This window comes from Passer domesticus, chromosome 5, assembly GCF_036417665.1.
Source record: "Passer domesticus isolate bPasDom1 chromosome 5, bPasDom1.hap1, whole genome shotgun sequence".
NCBI lineage: Eukaryota > Metazoa > Chordata > Aves > Passeriformes > Passeridae > Passer > Passer domesticus.
In genome coordinates, this window is record NC_087478.1 from 21576611 (window position 1) to 21603282 (window position 26672).

General features: G+C 36.6%; 1 protein-coding gene across 4 annotated transcripts in view; it reads right to left on the reverse strand.

Moving 5' to 3' along the window:
• Positions 1–26672, reverse strand: part of CPED1 (cadherin like and PC-esterase domain containing 1) — a 138607-nt gene that overhangs the window by 17151 nt on the left and 94784 nt on the right. For 3 of the 4 annotated variants that reach the window (XM_064422290.1, XM_064422292.1, XM_064422289.1), the window contains exons 17-18: positions 7410–7527; positions 2038–2174 (exon numbers count right to left, since the gene is read on the reverse strand). In XM_064422290.1, coding sequence (XP_064278360.1) covers positions 2038–2174; positions 7410–7527 — 255 coding nt within the window. Of the gene's footprint in view, positions 1–1477; positions 1604–2037; positions 2175–7409; positions 7528–26672 lie in introns of those variants that run through there. The other variant, XM_064422293.1, reaches the window with a different exon arrangement.

Sequence of the window (26672 nt, forward strand, 5' to 3'; positions counted from 1 at the left end):
TTCTGCTAATTTTATTATGGAAACTATATCTTCAGTTTGAGACATCAGAGATCTCAGTAGTACTAAGAGACAAGGTATATAATTAATCAAAACTAAAATCACAATTGAGAATATATAAATATTTATAGATGGTTATGAAAATTTCTTTTAAAACTAACAAGTATTTTTTCACAAGACTTCTATCTTCCTACTGCTCAATAGCTCCTTTATAAAAGGTCCAGGTTGCTTAAACCTATATAACACAGATAAAAGTCTTTCAGTGAGCAAATAAAAAAACCAACTTTTTCTACTACATCGCTTGGGCAGTGTAAAGTAAATCCAAAGTTTGACTTATAAAAGGCAGAATCAGGAAGATCCTGCCAAGCAGGATCTTTTTATTCATCTGACTTTGGTAGGAAGAAAGCCTCTCTTAGTTCTTGAGTTGTATTGACACAAAGAAGTTGATCCATTTATTCATTTGGTAAAAGAAGCAGAAATGTCATTGCAAAATTTCAGACAAAACTAAAATCACTACAAAGTTGTGACAAAAATAGCATCTGAGAGAGATAGGAGAAATATACCAAAAGGGGAACATGCTTTAGAGTGATGACTTTAAAAGAATAAAACAATTCAATATACATTTGTGAAAAGGTAACAGAGGTAATTCAGCAGATTTCTACAAAGCAGCAAAGGTTATCAGACAGTGTCAGGAGACTTCTGTAAAAATGCAGAATGGGAAAAAAGTGCTATTAGTTACAGAGATTTTTCTCAAGAAGTTAACGTAGCTTACTTAGGATCTGGCTGTCATCTGACACTAGAATAGATCAGTGATCTCAGAGGATTAGAACATAATGAATGTGAATTAAGAAATTCGGCTTCACAGACACTCATTTCATTTACTTGATTTTAATAAATCCTTTACAAATGCTCTCCCATTGTTGACACTCATGAATATGAGTGGTCAGATTTGGGATATGGAAATGTCAGCAAATCCTCTCAGCAATACCCTGGCAATCCACATCCATAGTGGCATATTGTCCCTCTGCTGTCCTTCAATTGTCTGACCAAAGGATGGTTGCTTGTGAAAGCAGCCTGATGTCCATAGAGATTAAAGACCAAAGCAAAGCAATTAAATTCTTGAATATTTTTTTCCTGTGGTCAATCCAGAAGAGCTTGTTTTGTACATGAGGAGCAAATTGGGCTTCTCCCCTGTCATAAAATGCAATATTTTTTTAGAAAAATATTCTAGGAATAACCTGCAGCTCTATGGTAACAGAGAAAACCACAGGCAGAAATAAAGCAAAACGACAATAAAGTACCTTGTGCAGGACAAGAAATTTATCAGAAATTAAGAAGAAAATGTTAATTGAAAGAGTATTGATTTTGTATTTGTTTATATGGAAATGCTCTTGGATTTTATCAAAATGCCACTTTTAGTATCTATTTTCTTACCTAGGCAACACTTTAAAGAGCTTTATAACAATTAATTACTTACTTTCTGGATACTTGTATCCTCAGTAAGGTACCTGAGCCTCAGATCAGAGATCTCTCTCAACAGTATAACAGTCATAGCATGCTTATTAAGGAGACCTTGTGTTTCCAAGCAATCACTTTAGAAGCTTCACTAAAAGAAAAGAATGTGCAAGAAGACTTGGTAAGATTAGTGTGCACAAGCAATGCCATGCATTAGGTATGCAGCAGAAGAAAACCAACTTGCATGTGAGACAAAACCGTAACAACAACGCAAATACGTCCTCCATGTGCCATCCTTGTGTACTCACTGCAGGTCTCACTGGTAATCACACACACTTTAGGTCTTGAAACTCCAGTGGTGTGACCTAACATCCTCTGTGAAACAGCAGCACACAACTGTGTCTGCATATGAGGCTAAATTAGTACTACGGTTGGTTTTCACCCCTGTGAACTTTTCACCCAAATATATCTCTAGTTAAAAAGGGATTTTTGTCACAAATCAATCTTAAAAATGTTTTGAAAACTTCAGGACGCTAAATACCCAGGTAAATAAGAATGAATTAAAATGTAAAGCCTGGTACATACCCTTCTGCCCTCCACGCAGCGCTGGAGCTCGGGCTTGGCCAACACAGAGTATCGGCAGCCGTGGGGCTGCCAAGTTATTGCTCTCCAGTCACAGGTCCTGTTGTCAGAGCAGCTGAGGCAAGGGACAATCCATTGCCCTGGAAAACAGCAATGAATGTCAGCACGTCCTCTGTATTCTTCTGAGTAGTTTTATTACACAGGAAGTATGATATTTTTGGATATTTTACTCATGTATGAGTAAAAAACTTCATAAGGGAGTTTCCCCTAAATTAAATGCCCTCCAACCCTTTGAAGAGACTATTTCCTGTCACTCTGTTATGCTCTTTTCATTTAGTTAGGGTGGGAGTTTTTTTTCTTTCCCTGAAAGAGCTGCAAATGCTCAAATTTGACAGCCATTTGGGGGCTCATTTCTCACTCCATGTTGCCTTTCTTGTAGCAGCTTGTCCTTTCTCAACTGAAGGTATATGAGAAAGAGAAAATGGGTGAGAAGGATGAAGCAAAAAGAAAATATTTCTTTTTATTCTGAAATATTAATTCTCATCTACAATGAAACATCTAAAAGTTGGATGTATGGTTGAGAGCAATTGATATAAAAATGAAGCAAGATTAAGACTTTCCTTCCAAAACACTAATTTTCTGTTAATTTGTGAGAATTCAGAGGACTGTCCCAGACTACACAAATACATTTCAGAAGATGACAGTACAGTGAAATGAATAACATATGTGATTTATTAGAGTCTGATCTTATTTACAAAAATTATTTTGAAGATTAGGTACACAAAGTGATCAGTGAGTTTTAGTAATCCTTTATCTAAGGTTAAATGGTTTTGTTATTTTGATTTTCTAAAACTATTCCTTTGCAAAATCCTACTGGAAGCTTGCAGGATTTAATTTCTGGAGAAAGACAGAAAACTTTTGAGTTGCCTTTGTATTTGAATGAACGAAAGAAACTATTTTTCTAGATCTTATAAGTACACAGTGCTGACAGTATCTCCCAGTGCCTGTGTAACTGCCAGCAAAACCTTTTTTTGTTCGTATTAAAGGCATTAAACAAAGAAGGGTGCAGAGGCCTAAGGTTCTTGTGTCAGTGCTATCAGGCCTTTCTACCACAGACGGGTTTCTCACCACAGCCCAGAAAACAGCCCCAAAATCAAATACTTGGAGATCAGACCTGGCCTTAGAGTTTGTCCCCACCACCACTACCAGGCAGCGGCTCAGCCAGCTGTGTCTGATGGACAGGAAGCCACAGCAAAGAAACACAAGGCTGCCTTTTGACATGTCACCTGGCCAGGGACTGAGGGGAAGGCTCAGTGAAGAAACCCTGAAGGATCCCTGCGGCCTTGAGAGAGTCAGCTGCTACCTCAGGAGCAAGATAATTTCCAGGGAGGCAGCCTGTTCTTCCACTTAGGCAAAAGTCCAAGTGACTGTTTAGGTAAGTAGCAGGGTGAGTAATCTCAGCAGATAAAGAAGTCCTTCTAAATAAAATCATCAAGAATTTTTTTTGTATGAGAGCCCGCACGGGTACATCTAAGGGACAAATACATTCCACAGTGCCACAACCATGCAATACCAGTTTCTGGGTACCCTGCACAGCCGCCCCTCTTTCTGCCCTGTACAGAACATACACCACCCTCAGATGCACTTGTAGATGATTTGGAGAAAATTATAGCAGACTGAACCTAAACAAACCCTGGACACTGGCTTTGAGCACGCTGTGGTTCAGTGAGAATAACCCAGCTTGCCCTGCTCCCACGGGCATGGGTGCCTTGTGGAGGCTGTGCTGTGCAACAGCCCAGTTCACAGCACGGACAGAGGAAGGAGGGACACTCAGGACCATGGTGGGAGGGTGCAAGCAGGAAGATAGAGATACCCCATGATTCTTGCTCAGAGTAGTTTCAAACTTGCATTTTCTGCATCCTAATGATGCAGCTGCTAGGGGAAATATTCCCCACTCAGTTAAGGACCACTTTAAAGTTCAAAATTCATTAGGACAAGAAAATAGCATGCTTGTAACCTGGTAATTTTTATGTGAAAAGTGATCTGAACTTTGGTCCCTAAGACAGATCCTATGTAGAATTTTATCAAAGGTTTAAATTGAATCTTCATCTGAAGTTACAAAGCAGATAATTAGGATCTGGAGCAGGGAGCTCACTTCCAAATGCATACCCTCCTCAGCTGGGACACCAGAGGCTGAATTTAGACAATTTCTGTTACTGTAGCCTCCCAGTGCTGGCTGTTGTGAGTCCCTTACTCATGCTGACCCTCCCTTGGCTTTCAGGTCCCTTGTTCCAGGCTGCAGCCTCCTGGCTACCACTGGGGCCAGGAGTACATTGACCTGCCAAGATTTCCATTGCCACTTGTGGATCTTGCTGTTGGCTCCCACGTTACAATCCGTGACTGAATGGTCATTCCCAGCAGTCTCATGAGGAAATCAAAAAGTGCCAGGTCTCTGATAACCCAGCAACAGGTGCCATGCCAACACTTTTTACTGCTTTTTATCTTTTGACTAATAGAGCAGGCACAGAATGGTTGGTTGGTTTGAAGTCTAGACTCAGACCATGCCACTACTGTAGAGATCTTAATAAATAATCTGGAAATGTTTCAGGTAGTGACCTATATTTTAAAGTTATATGAAAACTCAGGATTTTTTTCCTGATGTTGTAATTTTTCTTTCAATCCAAATATATAAAAGTTCTGGCAATGTCTAAAACATATGTGTTTCCTCATCTTATGGAATTTTCTTTTAAACATCCCATACTTTTACGAACTGATTTGGTTTAAGGTAATAAACTAGAAAAGTAGAACTATATAAAATAAATATTGAGGAGCCAAAATATCTGAACAATAAATTTTAATCTTTGGCAACTGAAAGTGATAAGTAACTGTTGAAAACCTTCTTTTAAATAGTTTGGTTTATGTTAAATAGCTCCCTAGGTATATTAACAAAAAACATAGATCAATTTTTGGCATAGGCTAAAGGTTAGCAGCAAATGTAAAAAGATTTGAGAACACAGATATATGGAGATAAATTCATATTTTTAGGATGTACTAGCATCTAATGCTAACAGAATGATTCCTGGTTTTGTATTTACATAGATTTTTAGCGATGCATTTTAAATCCAACTATTATGAACTTTTCCTGTTGCAATTTCCCAAAAGTTGGTCAATGCATTCTTAGCCTTCAAAAATAGGACTGTGTTAAAAGATAAAATGAATCTCATATAAAAGAAGACAACAGTGAAAAATTGCAAACAATATTAGTTTTGAAATTAGGCTTATTTTCTATAGCAGTTTTAAGTTGCTCTTTCTTCACTTATATAAGTTAGCAGCACATAATGCAGCTTTCAGCAGCATTTCAATCAGGCAGCATTTTGTGGTGCTTCAGGCAAAAGCATTAACACTGGCTCTATCAGGCAAGGGCAAGTCCACCAACAGTTAAGTGAATGAGAGCAAGAGAGACACACTGTTAGTTGCTTCACAAATTAAAAATTGGCATCATCAAACTTTTATAAAAACCTGTAAGTAGGAGGTTTCCACAGGAAGGGTGAAAGCTGGATTTTGGCTCATTAGAGTAGTTATCAGTTGCGTACATAAATCTTCTGCTTAAGATACGAGATTAAACATTGCCAGTACTCCCTAAATCTGTTCTCATAAAATGGCATGAAAAGAAATATATGTTCTATTTTAAATAATTAGTTAGGATTGTTTACTTTCCTTTTAAAAATATTAGCCTAAAATTGAAAGTTTTAACCAATAATGGCCGTACACTTAATTTGATAGTTTGCTTTTTCTTTCAGCTTCTTTCATTTGTATTTATCCTTTTACATTGTCATAGCCACAATTAAACATATTTTGCTTTCAAATTTAAAATCAAGGTTTTTCTATAGTGCCAAACAATCACTGTAAAGAGAAGATACTATTCTATCTTGGTAATTAAAAATCTAAATATTTAACCTACACTGATGCTAATTTGTTGATTTATGACTGCTTTTCTTTTATATTTGTTATTTATTTGGTACCCTAAGATCTTCAAAAAGCTTTTTCTCTGTGAATAGACTATGGAGGTATTTTTCTTTTTGTTCTAGCTGTATTTATGAAAAAAAAATAGTAAAAACTATGTTTAAAAGGACATGACTTTCTACAGAATAAATAGCCTTAGGCCTATGGACTTATGTCCAAACTGAGATTTATGTCCAAACTGAGATTTATTCCTTGCAATCAAGTGACACATTCATTTAGCTGGACATCAATTTAGGTCTCCACTGGACCCAAATCCAGACAGCTGTTGAATGCAGAGAGAGATCATACAGAATTATGTTAAACTGGATACAGTTGTAAGAAGATTGGAAAGTGGGATATCATTAAAACATATGTGTCACAGCAACAGAAAATTAGAAGTCAATCTGTGATATCTTACACACCAGATTTTGTTATTGCTAGAAAACACATTTCTACAGACTGCAGTAACGATTCACCTGCAGGAATTTAGCACAAGTTGGGTTCTTATGGTCTCTTTTAGTTCTCTTTCTCTCTTTCCCTCTGAGAAGCCAAACACACAGCGAAGTTTGCTGACTTCTGTATTATTGGTAATGCAACAATATTGAACAAAGAGCTAATTTTGATATGATAGCTTGGTTCAAACCAGATGTGAATCAAAGGAGAACTTCTGAAAGAAAAAAGATAAATCGTAGTTTCATTCCATGATGTATACACAAAGGAAAGACACTTCCTCTGTTGTATATTCCAATTTGCATGTATTGATTATAAGAGAGAGGGACAGAGAAAGAAAGAGAGAAATTGTATAAATTAAGTGTATATTTGATAAGGTGTTGAGCTTCCTCTAAGAACAGCTCCATGGTGACTAGGAGAGGAGGAAGTCACTTCTGTGTTTGGTTGGACTCTGAATTACTGTCTCTGCTCTACATCAAAGGATTAGAAATTAGTCATGAAATGCTGGTTGTACTGAACTATAAAGCAACCTTCTAAATTTCACGATTAATGTCAGAAGAAGTAAGGTTATATCTTTATCTCTGCTGTTCCACCTCAGCTTCTGTACATAGCTCGAGGACAGTGTATGACACCTACTTGTGCAGAATTTTTGAGTTATCTTCTGAGGGGAAATTACATTGCTTGGCTTCTCTGAAAATTTAACTTATTTGAGAAATATTAGTGCTTTAGCAGGGAATTTGCCATTTGTCATTCTTCATTGCCAGGATTGGTATATCATTTGGCTGCTGCAAATTTGGAATGATTAGTTCAATTTCTTGTGTGTCAGTGCATGTCCATAGTAAAGAGTTAACATTGTTTCTAGTTTTACTTTGATAAGGTGCATGAGTTAATTTTCAGGAAAAAAAGGGAGATAAAGTACAAACCTTTTGTGTCTCCAGCTTCACAGGTCTTAAACACTGTCTGTGAAATTGCTGAGAGGTATTCATGAGAAAGAGGCTGCAAGCCACAGGACTCCTCTGGGCGAATTTTGGAACCACAGTCCTGAAATAAATAGAATCTATGAAAATGATAGCACTGTGCCCATCCACATCATCTTGAAATCCTCTTCAAGAGTAAAAAAGTTATTTGGGGTAGTTTCACAATTAGTTCATCCTTAGCTCTTCAATATATAGTTTAATATGAAATTTAGAATCCTTTTTCCATTCAGACTTATTTGTTTCATTTTTACCTTTGTAGGAGACCAATCCTTTACCATCATTGACATATTTAATATAATATGCAAAGTGAATCTGTGGCAGCTACAGATTTACTGCCGCTCCATAAATATATGGCACACTGAGGGTTTTTCTAAATGCATGTAGATTTTTTTATTGTTTTCTTCAGGTGCTGTGGTGACATGACATCCTTCTGTCCTTGCCCAAAGATGAAACATCTTGTGATCTTAACTATGTTTACAAAAGATCACCCATGGCAAAGATGAGAGCCAGACATGTAAACCTAAATTATAGTTGTTGCTCTGTGTCTGTTCTTCCTGCAAACCTTCATTCTTAGAAGGGAGACATAAAAAGGCCCTTGTAATTTCTGGATTAGAATCAAAAGAAAAATTCCCTTCCATTACATACGTTAGTGCACATTAGGACTGACTATAAGATCAGTGTGTCTTTTTGCTAGTAAACATTCTTTTATCTTTATGGAAGATTTTCTGGACACTAGCAAATAAAAGAGGAATAAAGCTTTTTTTCTGTGCATCTATATAGCTTTTAAACAACATCAGTTAATACTTAGAGAGTGAACATTTCTGGAGTCCATCTACTATGTGAAATGACAATTTCCTTGTCTCTTTCAGATCACACTACACTGAACCTGATTCTTCATAATGTTTTAGTGTTTAAGAGATGACACAGATTTTCAAGCCTGTTACACTACTGAGTTTTCTCAATTATTGCCTTCAAATTATTCAGGGCTATTAGTCCATGGTATTTAATTTATTTATAGTCTGGGTGCCTAATTTAATAAGAATTTTGGGTTTTAGTTCACTTTTGAATAACAAATAACAATTTCCTCTCAATTATGTACTTATGCATATACATATATATATACATATTTTTACTCAGGCATATATAAATAGTAAAAAAAAAACAAAAAACCCAAAACAAAACAAAAAACCAGTTTCAAAATTACACCGGTAGAAACAGAGAGAGAGATGAACAAAGCATTATAAAGCTGACCCACACTCATGCAGCTGATGTCATGGGATGGATGTCATACAGTGAAGACCACTGTAGATGTAGTAATGCTTCAGATTAAGGAATCTAATTAACTATTAATGAATTTTAAATCACTGTTGTACCTTTTTCACCATCTCCACCTTAATGAAAACTGATTACTCTGAAACTGCAGGAAAAGGAAAGGAGGTAAGAAGCCCTTGACTTTCCTGGGAGAAGTCATACCATAAAGGAAAAAAGTCCATCTGTTCATTTTAACAGTTGGTGCTCCAGCAGTGACAAAGCACCGTAACAAAAATAAAGTTACTTTTAACATCTACACCTGCTGCTACCTATCAGATCAAGAAGGTGTTTTTCAATAGAAAGGAAGGCTTTTCAGTATTTTTATGGAATAATCCAACTCTGTTCATTCACAGCTGTGGCTAAAAACATAATTTTTGGTGGAAGTTGACTCATGTTAATGAATTGAGTGCTTTGGAAACTCCCACCCAGAATGCTCCATACAGGCTCTACAGTCAGTAAAAGACCTTTTTTTACTCAGTAAAAGACCTTCTTGCATTTATATGAAAACCCCTAACAACCAATGGTCTCAATGCTGAAAACCAGGCAATTTCTGCTTCAGTACTCATTTCTGAAATTGTACCCAGCCCAAATCACTGAAGACTACCCCTACCATTCTAATAAAGGATTAATGTATCAGATTGTTTTAAACTAAATAACAAGAGGACTATAACTAAAATCAGAGAAATTTGTTTCAGTGTTGCAAACAAGACATATGTAGCCAAAATCCTGCATATTTTTAACATCCAGAACTCATGCATGGCCTAGAACGAGTGGATGAGATAAACCCCACAGAGTGTCTTTGGTAAGGTGTGAGACCCCTGCACCCTCAGCTCTGAGCTTGCGGTCTCTTGGCCAGCATTGCCCATCAACCTGGCAGGTCACCCAGCCACATCCCCAGGCACTGCAGCCCTGCCCCCTCTCATGGCGCTGCCAGGGCTGTCTCACTCCTTTTGACAGCACTTTAGACATGACAGAATAAAGCTTCATGTGAAAGAGCTAATTTAGAGTGCTTTTCTGTTGGTCTTTGTAGGCTCACTGACTGAACTTTATTGCGTCTGGTTCTGTTTAAGCTGACCCAAGTTTCTCATGAAATCCTTCCATGTTTCTTTAGTCCATCTTTTTCTACTATTTTACACATAACTAAAAATGAGTGAAAAGTGATTAAAAATGATGCTATAGAAGGACTTCTAATAAAATCAGTCAAAGAGTGAGCTCATTAAATAGGGAAACTATATATTATTGCTAGGGAATAAATTGTGGGCAGATGGATTAGCTCTCCTCTATCGACTTTCTTAATATGGCAGGAATAAATGAAGGAACAGTTTTATTGTCCTCTATTCAACTGTCTTCGTCTGTCCAGCTGCATTATTCAGTGACAGATGAATCTCTAAAGATCCAGAGGTTCAGGCCAGTTCAGTTCAATACCAAACTGACTAGATTGAACTGAAACTTGTGTATGTGCAAAATAAGTCTACAGCCCTGTCATAAAAAGAGGCATTCTCCCAAGAAATTTCAGTTCTCTACTGCTGTTGGATGGGAAACAATGACTATAATTAGCCATCAAGCACTGTCTAGGACATACATAAAGACATTGCCTAATCAAAAGACAAACAAATCCATTAAACAGCAAATATAGGATTGATGGGATGAACTGATGGAGTAACGTGCCCTTGTGCTGCAGCTATGTTTTAAAGCAAAGTAACAGTATTTTATATCACCACAATATTTAAGGAACCTAATAAGTTCTGTCTACAATAATGGGATAATTGTTCCCCAACGACCTGAACAACCGTCACAAATAACACATTAAAAGACTATGAGATGTTCATTTCCACGCAGATCTGGTAGGGGCCATAAAAACACTTCAGAAAAGGAATCTGGGCACTCCTGGGTGGAAAATTGCAGCGCACAGACATCGGTAGGAGATCAGGAATGATATGAAAAGCTGAGATACTGGTCATATTGTCAGGGCATCAGAGAACAGTTTGATATATGGATAAAGTACAGCCATCAGTCTAAATTGCTTTTAAGTTCTTAATTGTGCTATTCATGTTGTTACTATAACTAATATTATTGTTTCTTAAGAATAGAAGCATAACTTAACTTGCATGATTTTTGTCAATTCCAAATTTCTCCATATAAAATTTCTTTGAGAATAAAGTCACATGCTTTAACCAGTGACTGAAGATTTTCATAACTACAGAGTACCTTTACTAACTGCTAAACAAATTTTGAAAATCCCGGTAGATGCCTTTCCACAAAGACTTTAAAAGTACTTACTGTTTATATGGACAAATAAATTTCATCCTGACACTACAGCAGATGCAGTGTCTTCCTCTGCACTCAGAATGCTAACCTCAGAGACAGCTATGAAATTGTTCCAAGAAAATATTACGAGTTTCATAACACTAGTTTAGTATCTTTTATGTTCATGGGGAATATAAAAGAATCCTTTTAATCTATGAAGGATTTTGATTCAATTCCATTTTATATGCAAAACATCAGTTAGACCCTAGCTGTCTTCCTGCTCCCAAACAGTTCAAAGTGCTGCATTTGCGAGCCATAGAGCAAAATTATTCACAAGAGACCTAAAAAGCATGACTCTTAATCTAGCAAATTCTTGTGAAATTATCATTCTGAACAGCTCAGAGATCAGCAGAATTAGTTGAACTAAGACAACTGAATGTGAAATCCAACTCCAACTCCAACATTAATAACAGAATACCAGAAACTTCAATTTTGAAAAATGTTTCAAAATGTATCTAATTATAATGACAGAGGGGTTGTTTGGTTTTTTTCAGAATTTGTAGTCAACATCTGCTTGGATTTTTCAAGTGCTTTCTTAGCGAACATGTTTTCCTCATGAAACTAATGATATTTTTCCCAAGCAAGAGCAGTGATAATTTCCAGCTTGTATGCTTTATAAACAAAGTACACAAAGCAAGAAAGAAGAGGAATTAAAAGAATTTAGTATTTCCTCCTCCCTAAAAAGAAGATAAAACAGGAACAAGGAGTAGTAGATAAAGAGAGGCCTTTTGCTGTTTATGTTCTGGTGTTTTTTCAGTTTAAAAAGGGATACAATAATGTTGACCTGGAGACTTGTAAGAGCTGCATCAGTTTTTGATTCCTTTTTTGTCCCCTTCTCTGTAACTGTCGTTTTAAATGCAAGCTCTGAATGTGAACTGACTTGAATTTTGCCAAGTCCATTCTCTGAAAATGGGGAATAGCTTGAGAAAAACATGGGCTTTGACAAAAGCCCACGGCAAAAATTAAAGGTCTTAAGTGATAACCAAAGGAATTATTATGTATTTATGGTTCTCTCAATAAAGTGCTGAGGTGACCCTGATTTTTTTCCCTGGTAATTAGGTAAAAAATGTTCAATACCAGCTGGGAAGTCCTACAGCCTTGTAGCTTTTTATAAGGAGCATTCATCTCTACCCTCCCATGCTCAGGGTATATGGCATTCACAGATCACACTGCAGAAAGATCTATACTCTAAGCCTCCTAACTGCAAGAAGCACATGAGCTCTAGCCTTGACCCTTTGATTTTAGGCCAAGACCTTTATATCACAGCCATGACAAACACAGCAGAACTTCTCAGACTGAAAAATTATCGCTACAATAAGAAAGTAAGAAAAGGGATGAGCAAAAGGATGAGTTGAAAAGCATTACTGTTCCTTCATGATTTCATAAGTTTAAGTACTCTGACAATGAACACCATGCATTGAAAAAGCATGATAGCCTGGGACTTGGTCCAGTGAGCTATACATCTGCCAACACTACTGTTGAAGCTGCTTTTCACAGTAAGCAAGGCCTGTAGATACAAACTCAGTGTTTCAGGGTATATTGTAACAAAAGTACTTCTCATTTCTAGCACCAAATCCTTCAGATTGTGAAGTACATTTATTAACTTTTTTTTTTTTATTTAGGGCTTGGGGCACACTAAGGTTAGGATTTGAAGGAGTGATTTAGGATGTTTGAGTCCAATTCACAACTCTGCCTCCTATTTTCTGTATTTTGGAGCTCCATTCAACACTGTGCACCCTTGTAATCTATCATCTCAAAACCCTCTTTCAGTTACCACCATCCTCCTACGTGCCTAACTTTCTTGTCTTGAGCATAGGCAAAGCCACCCACAGCTCACAGAGATAGGTAAGTTGGCCCCTTCAGCACTGACAGAGTTTAAAAATCCCTTTGCCAACAATGCTTCATCTAATGGGTGGTCTCAGGACATGTTAGTGGGACTGTGCAGTGCATAAAGCAGTAATTGGTATTTCCCCATAGAACATTTTCCTGTGATGTAGAAAACACAGTTTTTAAGTCTCCCTTTCAACTTGGCACCAGAGATTTCAGTTCAAGCTCCCAGTGTTTTCCCTCCAGGGAAAACAGGAGGCTAGAGGGTATTCTGGTCAGTTCTGTCTCAGGCTCTCATAAGGAAGCTGGCTGCATTTAATTGTGTGTACAATGTACATTGTGTGTGCATTGTACACACAATTAAATGCTGACTTGTAAAGAGCCTTGAACCCACTGTGTCCATAGACTGGGTGTGTACAAGGAACACAGGCTGAAACTGGATGGAGGGAGCACCATTAGGTCCCTGATAACTGCTGTGTGAGAAAGAACTGACTGAAGTGGGTGCTTAGATCCCTGAGAGATCATGTGGCAATTCAAAGTGGAGGACTCTTGTAACCTAAGACTGGATGTATAACTCCCATAGAGAGGTAAATCTAAGATACTTTCCTTTCCATATCACTATTTGTGGGGGAATATATCTGACTTCCTAATCATTGTCCTGGCATGTAGAGAATCTTCTCAATATTTACAAATGGAACTCTTTCTATTTTGTATCAAAGGTTGTATCAAAACATTTCTCTGTATGTGTGTGTGCTTTCTTCCCCCCCAGTTATATCCAATGTTCTACTAGAAAAAACATTAAACCTTTCTCTGCAAGCTTTATCTCACCAACACTCCCTCCTAATAATGAGCCTAGTTGCAGTTCTTGGACATGTTCTGTTTCCCTAGACCTCAGGATCCCTAAGTCTCTCTCTGTCTCCAACTTATTGCTCTGGATTCTCCTCGACATTACCTGAATGTCAGAAAAGGAATGTGACATTGATTTTTTTCAGCAAAATATTAATCATGAATAGCAAGCCTGGTGACTGCCAAACAGGATGCAAAAGAAAGGAATTCTGCAAGATCAGTTCAATAGGACCACTGATTCTGTTTCTTTTGCTTCCTTTATGTGACTAAAAAAACAAACAAGGAACATCAGTATTTCCTCTCACTCTAATTTCTCTAAACTGAGCTTAAAGGGGCCCAAAGGGCTGAAAAGGTATTAACGAGCCATGGATAGACTGAAAACAAGATTTCAAAATGTAATGTAATGTACATAATATTGGTTTCAGGGAAAATTTTTTTTTTTTTTAAGGAATTGCTTCACACACTGCTTTATACAGAAATTCACTTCTCCATGATAAGGTATGTATTGGAATACATATCACAGCCACACATGGTCTTGGGAATATTGAGAAAGCCATTTATACAGGCTCAGAAACACCAGGTAGAGGACTTCTGAAACTGTTTTCCCAGAGAATGCCAAAAAAAAACTGTGAGTTCCTGCCTTTCTTGTAATGACAGAGTCTACATAAGCATGGAAGCTTCACTCTAAAGGAAACTACACTTGTATGTGTGGGCAACAGGAGGAATTTCTCTTTACACATCTACAGTCTGCACTGACATGTGTTTGCAGAGAAGCCATGGGCTTTGATGCTGACTGTCTCTAATGACACCCCAGAGAACACACAGGGTCAGATCCTCAGAGCAGTCGTGTTGAACACTTGATTCATTTGAGCCAATTCCCAAGTGCCAAACACCCTCCACTTCAGACAGCAATATTGCAGGAGAAAACACCTCCTCTTGCTCACTGGTGGGAGTGCTTCAAATGGTTTGTCTGCTCAAGCATGAACTTAAAAATATCACCCAACTATATACAGACAGTCTGGGGGACACAAGGCCCCCATTGGGTCACACTTGAGCCTGGGGACATTTTTTCTATGGAAGGCCATCTCCATCCACTGCTGCTTCTCATCCGAAAGGTACCGAGAAGAACAGAGGCACCTGAAATAGGTATGTGCTCATTGCAATGACCCCAGTCTTGGCAGGGGTGATCCCTATATCTTGAGCTTTCCCAGCAGCTCAGTGGGAGGCATGTCATAGTGCCTGGCAATCTTGCAAGCAGCTGCCTTGCCCTTCTTTATTTGGCTCTGTTTTTAAAGTGATCCATCTCTGATAAAGAATCAATCTCTGAGGCTTTTCTGGCCAAAGATCAGACTCTTCTCTTATTAAGACATTAGGCTGTTTGCTTAAGTTACTCAAGAGACCTTGAGAAAGTACATTTTTAGATAGAGAGCATTTACAAAAATCTTCCTAACTTTAACCAGCAAATACATAATGAAAAATCTATTACTGATGTAAAGTAGAGGCAATGTTGCCTATACAACAAATGTGAGTGCTAAAACTAAGAATATGTAAATTACACTAGAGAAAGTATCTGTGCAAATGTCTGGGACACATGGGCAGTGCATGGATAGGTCTCCATCCAACACTATCCATAGCTCCAGCTGCAGCTACTTATATTCAGAACGTGCTGTACAAGCCTATGGTAGTGCAGAAAGTATGACTATGACTTTATGTTTGAAAGAGAGTTGGAGTCAGATGATAGAAGATTAAAGAAGTGATGGGGTTTTTTTCTCCTTTCTTCCTCTTCAGTTAAAAGTTTTGGTAAATATAAAATTACTTGAATTAAGTCAGCATCATTTGAGACTAAAGTTTCTTGGAAAACACTCATAATGGAGACTGTATCAAAACAGAAAAGATAAATACATTTACAGACAGAATCTGGTTATCATTATGCTTCCCTTATACCACACTGTGACCTACCATAAAAAAAATAACATAATGAAGGACTGATTTGACTTTGAAAATCATTATGTTTTTCATTCAAAAGAGCCTTTGAGTAAGGATATTTTCATTGATGTCTAATAGCTGTGACCAGCACTACATTTCACATATTCCCAGATACGCATTTAATATACACAGCTGGGACACAGGAGTGAGATGGCTAAGTTTGTTTTCCTAGAACACCTAAAAATCTAGACATGTAGTGATTTATTTTCTAAACTATAATGGGTTTGAAAATTACTCTAATGAATTTGCAGCATACTGGCTGCTATAATCACAGAAGTGAATATAATGGATTTTTATTAACCATGATCTCTTTTAAAAGATACTGAATAAAGGTTTGCCTTCTGGTGGACAGCAGACTGAAAATGCAACCTTATAGCTTGATGGCTCACTGAGCAACAGACTGCATGCAGGTAGCTCTCACACATGGACAGAAACAGATTGCATGCAGTTAGTGCCAAATAAGCAGGCTGAAGTTAGAATTTACTGTGCTTTCTCCAACAGCCTCCTTGCAGTAATTTACTACAAGTACTTTTCATTCAGCTAAATCAATCAAGCAGCCACTAGCTGAACAAGACCTCCCTCAAAAAAACAACTACTTATGAAAACCAAATGATGTGCTTAACAACTATATTTATTCTATTGCACAAGGCACATCACTCAGGTAAGTGATCCTGAGCTGAAGTCTTGCTTTGATAGATATTGAGATCACATTAGTCCAGAGATGGGACATAGTGGAAATAGAAATAAAAAGACAAAAACCTTATGAATCAAAATTTAGGCTCTGTCAACAAGGTATTAAGGCAGTTAATTATATCTTATTGGACACAAAATTTCCCCTGACCTTTACCAATGCTTTCATACAGAAATTCACTCTCCCTTATAGAGAGACATCTGGAAGATTTCTGTGATTTACTTCAGGTCTGGGGAGCAAAGAGGATGCAAATAATGCAGTCAGCATAGCACAACAAACGTAATTTAATCAAAGTGATTCAGATTGTTTCCACTGAGATGTTAGAAACATGTTAATTACTGTTTTTCTCATAAGGATAGAAGTTACACTTGGATCTGGGCAATATTCCCAGCCCAGGTGAAACTCAATCACCAAGATTCATCACTTCAAAGAAATAACTCTGTAGAGCTGTGAACTCCTCCACCTTTCGTAAGTATTTTGACTCAGCCTGTGAGGTGTTTAGTGTTTAACTTTCTTGTGTCTACTAATAAAATTAATTACCGTAAATTCAGCTTTCTGGAGATGTGGAACAAGTTTTTCCATCAGCAGAGTTGGCATGGATACATTCACATCCTGTAGCAAAACCTCACACATGACTCACATTGTTTTTCTGATTGAAAGGATTATTTAATTACAAGAAATGGTTCCTGAGCAGTTCTAAAATAACGGATTGAATATTATAGTTTTAATATTTTTGCCTTAGACAAACAGTCTTGCTAATGCATTGCCCTGGACCTGCCTATACTCTTAGTTTTTAACCATCTATTTTTCATCTTCCTACTTTTCCTCAGTAAGATAATCTCGAACAAGAAATTTATGCAGAGTGTCTTCCCAGCAGTAAAAAAGGCTCTACAAAAAGCCCTAAAAATTTTGAAGCAATCACACAGACCAAATTCTCTCTACTGCCAGCTCCCTTCCATGCAGAAAGGAGCTGCAAGAACTTACTGTGGACATTGAGATCTGGCTCCAAAGCAGACTAGGCTATTGCAGAAAACTAAAATATTTCCAGTTTGAGTCAGACTTAGAGAATTTACTACCAACAAAAGGACTGAGATAATGGAAAGGATCTATTCCAATAAATATCAGATTACAGTATATAAAGTGTATATAACATACATTAGGTTCCATTATGTACTGTAAACTGTAATCTAGATTAGATGCATTGTATTAATTTAAGAAAAGTTAAATTAAGTATTAGTGCAAGGATGTTGTCATCTTGCTTTTACTTCATTTAATTCCTTCCTTCCACATCCTTTTTACAGCCTTTTTATCATCTGACAACAGTAGATATTGTATCAACTTTACAGACTTTTTTTTTTACAGGATTACACAGATGTGGAGTAATTTTGCTGTGCTGATCCTCCCACTAATCTGTTAATCACCCTTTCTATCATAAAAATGGCATTTCTGCATGAATCAGAGGAGAACACTTATAGAAAAAGTATTGATGTTTGAGAACTTCTTGTCCTTTTCCAATTATTTTTTCATACTACCAGCATGAGAAAGACAATAAGAAATCTTGAGGGAAGGTCAGAAAAGAGAAAGATGAAAGATGAAAGAGAAGGATATGGAATTTATACAAACAATAAATTGTTTTCTTAGGACACACTACTGTCTAGATATGCCATGTTATGGTAGTTGAATAGAATTGCTTAAATAATTGTTTTCAACTGCTAAAAAATATTTGGAAATATTTTGAAATTCCTCCATTTTGCAGTAATAAACCTACTACCTTACAGTGTTGAAAGAAGAACATAGGAGGAAACAGCTCAAGACTGGCTGCTAGTCTGAAAGCACTGCATTACTATTTTCATACTAAAGAGTGAACTTCAAAGAAAACATGTAGTAGATAAAATCTAGCTTATCATTTTGCACTACAAAATGTCTATACAAAGACTGATTTTAATAGAACACCACATAGTGATTTTAGGGATTAAAGAAATTCCTTCTAGGCTGATGAACTTTATCATGTAGCATAGTGGGGAATGGAAAGATCCAATACAGTTCCAAAAAATGACCTGAAGGCAGCTACAAAATCTATATGCAGAGGCTCCAAGTGGCCTTCACACTGCCAAGTTCAATGGCTTAGGGATGATCCCACTTCCTCCTGGTAAAACAGCAAAAACCTCTTCACTGTATCAGAATGCAAAAGTGAAGATTCATGTAAATGAAGGTTGGATTTGATGATCTTGGAGATCTTTTTCTACCTTAATGATTCTATGATTAAATGAGACTTAAATGTGCTGTAAAGCATTTCATGTAAAGCAAAAAAAGCTCTCTTGGTTCTATTCTGCCTTTCTCACCCTCCAGTAATTGACTGAAGCAGTGAAGTTATCTCTGAGTTAAAGCCAAACAAAAGCTGTGCTAAAATTATTTATGAGTGCTGGTGGTCCACTGGCAGTGTGCTGCTCATAACCAGTTTTTACAAGAAGGTGGACATTTCCCAAGATATTTTTTCATTGTCTTCTGATTGACCCCAGTGTCAGTTGTTGAATACAATTATTTCTAAGGTCCACAAGACAAAGTACCTCTCCACAGCAAATGCAGCAAGTTACAAAAGTAATTTCTATTGTTTCACCATGCTTTATATTGAATGTCACAAATGTCAGAAGCTAAAGCAAATGTAAGTTCCCTGAATACTCATATTTGCACCCTACTAGATACAACTCATATATATATATATATGGTCTTTTGTAATGTTTCAAGTCCATCATTTGCTTAGCAAGTGAGAGGGTCAAATCCATATCCAAAATAAAGTGTATGATGCACTCTTTCCATCTTGACAGAAATCTACACCAAGACTTAGACACCATACATTTCTTTGTTCTTTCCATGAACCAGACTTTTCCAGATGGCCCTTACTTCCTTTCTAAGTTGTTATTTAGGATTAATAGACACTTTTGAAGGAGACTTTTTGGCAGGCAGGAATTTAAAAACTGAAAAGAATAAAACCTGCATTTTTGAACTTTTATATTTATAAATATAAATATATTTATATATGTTAATTTGCTTTGCTGTTCATATTATTCTATTGCAAATTAATAAGAGTAAATAATATTTACAGGTCGGCTTTTTCATATTTCAACATCTTTGACAACTAATAATGGCTTTCACACCTAAAGCTAGAGAACAATCACAGAAGTATGTGACTGGAGCAAAGCTTCATAACTTTATAAGGTGAGAAGCGAAAACTTAGAATTTTTATTTCATAGAGGCAGAGCCTTCATTCTTATCACTAGTGGGTTTTATTTTTCTATCATTTATTTAAATTATACATTAAATTCTTAACAGATTATAAAATCCCAGATGAAGGCTAAAACCTCAAGCCATATAAAGCAAAAGTAAAAAAAGGCTATGAAATTATACTTTCAAATAAAATGATTACTGGAAAAGTAGTTTGTCTACTCAATTTCCTTCATCACCAGTCTTCTTTCCCACCCCCTGCCCCATTTACTCTTCTTTCACATCTTTTTCCAAAGCAAACCTTTATCCAAAAATCATGTTACCTCTATAATTATTTTACCCTGTATTTATGAGAGTTTTAGGAATTTTCAGTGGGTGAAGAGCCAGATCCAAGACAGGTCAAATCCATTAGGATTAAATGCTTTCACTCTGCTCAAGTACATGCACACAGACTCTTCAGAACCTGGCAAATCTTCAAGCCTGATACTCAGTAGTCACAAAGTGGTACCAAGAGTTGCAACATCAGGTTTGAACTACATGAATTTCATGTGCTAAGGAATGAAACCAACATCCTGCTAAAGGAGTCTGTATCACATTCCCTACCTCCTCTGCATGACACTCATGTAACTTTGCTTGAATGACTTGTTTTAGTCAAACATATTTTATCCAGATTGCTCAGGATATAAATTACAGAAGATAGGTTTCATCTGATCAAATATTAGGAGCTGAAACACAGATACTGCAACTTAACAGCTAAGCCACTCAGACACAGATAAAACAGATATTCAGAACAGATCAACTGAACTGTGCTTTAAATAGCTAATTCACACCAGTACACAGGCATTCAAAGGAACTAGGTCACACTGTTGAAAACAGAAGTCAGGTAAGATGAATCCCACTCACAGTGTACAGACTGAAAAAATACTTGGGTCACAGAAGACTTTCCTATCCATCCCACTGTCATATTTTCATTTTTGCAGAGAGCAGGAACCCAGCAAAATATTTGGTACAGAAGGTCAATGTAAACTGTCAGCTACAGGAGCAGCTGTCAGAAATGCCCGTGGTAGCTCTTCAGGTCAGTTCTCTTGCAACTTAGCAAACAAATGCCTTTTAAGGCTGCTGTAAAGCAGAGGCAATCCACACATATGTCTCCAACTTTCCTACTGTAGGAATAGTAGGCAACAGAAGATACTGTTAATATTTTTTCCTATAGCAAACCAAATATAAAACTTAACAGTGCACAATAGGCAGCAATTTCTTTCACAGTCTGTAGGAGAAGCAGTCAAAAAAAACAAGAGCTTTGAATGGGCTTTGGAAGCAGCTAATTGTGGGTGATAAGACACAATAATGAAAATCAGAGCTTTGAAGCTAAGCTCTTTTCAATACCTTGCTTTCAGAGGGAACAATAAAATGCATTTTGAGGAGACAATGCACTTTCACATTTCTTTTTTGGTGGATTTACACAATTTTCTATGCTTCTGTCTGAAGTTTATGATTATTAGTTTAATTTCTTGTTAAACAGAAAAATTAAATTCCTATAGAGTGTGGTATACCTTTGATCCATTACTCAGTTTTCCATCTGCTCTTTGGTGAAAACAGCCACAAAACACAGAATTATAGAAGTAGAACAGAGCAATTAAAATATTCAATTTTCTTTTTCTGAAACAGTAATTTTTCTACCAGAGGCCTCTCTTTTTATTGATTAACCTTTCTGACAGAGCCTGGTATGTAATGTCTCATCTTAATTTGGCCAGTCAGGCATTCAAACTCTGTCAAACTCAAACAACAGGGAATAAAGAGTTTATTTCCTAGCATAATCTCTGGTGGAAAAAATTAATAAAGAAGGTGTGGATGATGTATTGACTCTGCTTTTCTGGGTTTGGGCCTGGAAGAGATCACTGAAAGTGGCCCTTGGCTAAGGACATCACAATTTCACCTACCTGGACCAAACAGCAAACTTGCACAATAAAACCTACACCTATTTTTGCCTTCCATAGCATTATCCAGCAGAATGTTCCCACACAGAGGGACCAAGCTGACATTTTTAGATTCCTATGACTATTATTGAAGTCTTATCTAGGCTTAAAATATGGTACATGTTAATTTTTTTGTAATTAAAGTCAGCATTTTTGCTGTATAGACTAAGCATAATCTCAGTAATTGAGACTGTTTGTTCTTTTACTTACTGAAAATATGTGAGCCTTGAGCTTTCCTTCACTTAGAGCCTCAATAGAGTGGAGTGTGTTTAGGTAAAATCTGTAACACAGTGTTATAAGAGGAAAATAGGCAGCCTAACATACACCTGCTTAGTGACGTGTATGCAACCACAGTTCCAATTTTATTTTCAGAAACCAGATAGATCCTGAAGCTAATAACTCATTATACTTCTTGACAAGATATGTTCAGCTCTTCTGGTATCTGCGTGTAGCAATATTAATTTTTTTTTAAAATGCATTATTTCAGTATTTACGTGTGATCACAGTTTTTTTTTTTCTTTTTTTTTAGCTGTTTTTCTTTTTTTTCTGCTGTTTCATTTCTGTCCCTTCTGTTCTGCTCTTTCAAAAGAACAAGGGTTTATATACTCTGGCTTTGTTCAGAACCCTAGAACTTAGTATAAGTTTAACAAATGTAACACAGCTGATGTTAATAGATACAAATGTCTCCTAAAGTAATTTTCCATATTTCTGTTGGAACAGATGTTTCATGTCTTTTTGTGTCCTTGGACACTGGCCATTGCACGGGACTCCAACAGGAGATACAACAGGAACTGTGTGGCTAAAACACGTTTAGCCACATTTGTTTAGCAAATGCATCTTCCTTTCAGTTGGAATTACCAACAATATCAGAGGAAAAAAACAGGAAAAAATATTAATAATTTCTCTTAATTGTGCACAGTTGACCAGAAATGCAGATAAAATGTTAAAATTTTCCTACGAATTTGCTGCAAAAATGAAATATTAGAACTTTCCTTATTATGAACATATATCGCATCTCATAACTGTGCAAAGCAGCTTTCTTCAGATACAAAAGGCATTTAAAAAAATAAACCTTTTTAATTTAATTTAAAAACCTTTCAATTTTGTTTTATGAAGCCAATATTTAGAAAAAGTTGAATTTTTAGTGATTAGCTGAATTTCTGGAACAGCATTAGAGCAGCAATATATAGTTGGAGATTACTTTGCTAGCAAGTAAAACATGTCTGAAAATATCTTTATTTTCTACTACATCACAGATTGTTAATTTAAACTAGATAGACATAATAGCTTGCTTTGAACAATGGGTTAACGTAATTGTTTTGCTCTTATACTTTCATGTAAATCACAACACCACAGTTCTCTTGACCTCCAACAACCTCATAAATCTTCAGCAATCATAAATGAAGTCTTTATTCTCAATCCTAGCTTCAACTGGAGTTGAAATCTGTACCATGAGTTTGCCTTCAATTCAGAGATTTGCCTTATCAAACTCTTCCTTCATTTCCCTAATGTCCATATGTATGGTTACATAGCTCCATAACAGAATGTTTGCTGGGTCAAAAACAAGGGAAAAGTCTCATTGTTCTAATGATGGCATCCGTCCCAAACCATATTAGCTACAAATAATTGCTTCCTAAATTGCAATTGTTGGCAAGGAACATCCTGATTTAAAACCCTCTTGACCTTTAATTTACAGAGCAAAGCATTTGTGAGCAAGATTTCTGCCAATAAAATGTCTCTAAATTATACTTCTCTCTTGTTTCACTTCTTTAAAACTCAAGGGAAAGAGAAGTTCTTAAGTTTAATAGGAGAGAAATAGATGGATAAAATCATTAGCAGCTCTACTTTATTTCCAGTTTAGACTAACTAAACATAGCATAGCACAGATTTTTACCAAAAAAAAAAATAATTCTGAATTGTGAGAATTCTGGACACACAAAGCAGGATAAAAACCCATCAGAAAAGAAATCCATGGGGTCGTTTAGTTAATCTTCCCATACCGAGGCAAGATCAAGTGTGCCAGCAGTTTTACTAATCTCACTTAAAGTCTTCCAGTAAAGGGCAGTCCACAACATAGCTAAAAAGTCTGTGAGAAGCCACATAATCTATCCCTCATTAAATGCTAGGAAAAACCAATTGGCAAAAGGAATAAGCACTAATGTTCTCGGCCAAATATCTGTTTCATATCTATTATTTCTTCATTATAGAACCTTCCCTTGTTTCATAGATCAATTAACTAGCCATTAGTAGAAAGGAACTTATTCACAGGGCAAATAGCAATTTTCTAGAGATTTGCAACTATAAAGTTAATTTAAAACAGTGCAATACAGAAGAGACTCTGGCATGTGCTGGAACCCTCGCTGGTGGGAATTTGACTTTCTGTGCTAACAGGTCACAAGACCTGACCCACAAGAAAATACTACATTTGATCTCAGGCCATAGAGAAAGCTTCCAAAATTGAATGATAGAACTGAAATTATAAGTGTATGATTTAAATAAAAGTGTGTAAAATCACATAGTAGAAATCTTAAAGTTTTAGAATATAGTAATATATATAAAACAATATTGAAGTTTTAAGACAGAGGCTAATCCTTCTTCATTACCTTCTTCTTCATGAGTTTAAGTAATATTGTATAATTAGATAAAAAAATCCACATTGAGAACCACGAGTAGATAGTTATTAAGTTAAAAGTAAAAATAATTTATCATTTCCTAATTAGACAGCTTATCCTTAAAAAGCCTTGTAGAGAGAGAGACACAACTCCATTTTTAGTTTATTAGCATAAAATACTGTAGAACTCACAGTTTGTGAGAATATAATATAGATAAAACTAATGAACATCTGAGTCCGAACAAGAAATACCATCGTACACATTTAATCCCAATCCTGACAAAAAAAGAAGATAAGACTCAACAGGCATGAGTCTTCCTTCAAGCACAAGAAGGATTCAGAAAAAAGTGATTCCAGAATTCTAAACCAAAGGACCTACTAACAGAAAACTCCAGGTTATTTATTCTCATTTCAATTAAAACTATTAAAAACATGAATTCATCTAAGATACTGATAAATAACCCCAGTTTCCTTTAATGTGAATATGATCAAGAGAAAAATTCTTCAGAGTGGAATGGTTGATGAAATATGATATGAAAGACTACATTGCAACCTTTGGACCTTAGTCAACTCTATCCTTCAAGCTGTCAGAACAATACTAGAGAAACAAGATTAGGGGTTTTTTATTTGAATGTGATGCAAATAAACGGTTGTTTGCAAAACTGCAAATACAACTGTGTAGAAAAACAATATTAGTGAATGCGTTCCCCTTTCTCAGGTGGCCTAACTTGTATGAGAGTAGTAGGACGTAACTTGTATCATACTTAGCTTCACAGTAAGGCAATTTTGGGACAGCTTCTAACTTGCTGAGTGGGGAGTTGCAGCCTGACTTGGCAGACCATGCTCCTGCCTTACACTGCCAAAGGTCCAGAGGTTGGAATCTAGCTGCAGCTATGTGTGGGATATGTACACAGCAAGTCCAATCTCCAAATACAACCAGTCCCTGCTAATGGGTTCTATTCACTTGTATGTCTGATTGCCAGCTGGCAGGCACACAGTCTTATTTCTGGGATTTAGCAAATTGGAAGGGCTACAGTCAACCCAGGCCTTCAATGATAGGTGAAATTTTGCTAGATACAGTGGAAATATTCCCTGTTTTCCTTCTTGGGAGACATATACAAAGGAGGTGAGAAAACTCACCTGGGATTCCTGTGCACAGGAATTACAGAAAAGACATACTATGGGACTATTACTATTACTGTGAAGTAATTCATGGCGTTGAAGCATTCTCAATAGTCTTGACACTCAACTAATTTTCATGCACTCCACACTTTCAGACTCAGAATAATTTAGGTTGAAACAGAATTTAGGAGGCTCAAAGCAGGCAGAAATGTGATAACTCATTTATTGAGGGCTCTGAAGTATTTCAAATTTTACATACTGCAGTCTAGTGAACCTGGTTAATTTTATTTTGAAACAGTGCAGGAGAATTTCTACTAGAAGTGACTGCATGTTTGCTGAGGAAGCAGTACCAAACAGCTGAACAGCAGTAACTTAAAGCAATACAGCAGGGACCTGGTGCACCCTACCAGTTTGTTAACACACCTCTAGCCAAAGAATTCCCAGTCAAAAATTTTAACCTATTCTGGAATTAACTTTGTCAATCCAGTTTTGTCTGATTTTCCTTCTTCGAGTCTCAATTGCCATAGAACCATAAAAACACAGAATACCAAGTGGGAAGAGACCTCAAGAATCACCTGGTCCAACTTTTTTGTCAAAAGCACAGTCTAGACAAAATGACCCAGAACCCTGTCCACTGAGTCTTAGGTGTCCAACGTTGGTTAATCCACCACTTTTCTTTGCAGTTTGTTTCAATAGCTGACCTCATAATGAAAAATACTCTTTCTGTGTCCAAATGGGATGTCTCCCAGAGTAATTAATATCATTACCCCTCATCTTTTCTATATAAATCCTTGTAAAAAGAGAGTGTCCATCTTCTTTGTAACCACCTTTTAAATACTGGAACATGGTGCTAAAGTCTTCCCTAAGTCTTCTTTTCTCAAGACTGAAGAAAGCCAGCAGTCTCAGCCTTTCCTCATCTGGCAGGCTTCCCAGTCCTTTCATCATCTTTGTGCTGGACCCTCTCCAGCCTGTCCTTGTCCTTTTTGTCTAGTGGGGACCAAAACACCACCTTCCAGGTGCAAATATTTTGTCTTGGATAAAATCCCAAATGAGTGATTTTTTTCTTCACTGGAAAATTAGTTTTGCATGGTATTTAAGGTGACAGAGAACCATCTTTTTGTACATCAATCTATCATCAAAATATATATGAAATCAAATTGTAGACACAGTTGCCTTAGGACAACTATACTCAATTGGAACTGTGGAGAAGTCCATAAACCAGTAACAGAAAGCTTCTCTGAAAACCAACTAGTCAGCTATTCTGATCCAGGATGATCATTGGAACATGATTCAGAAGGAACCATTAAGAC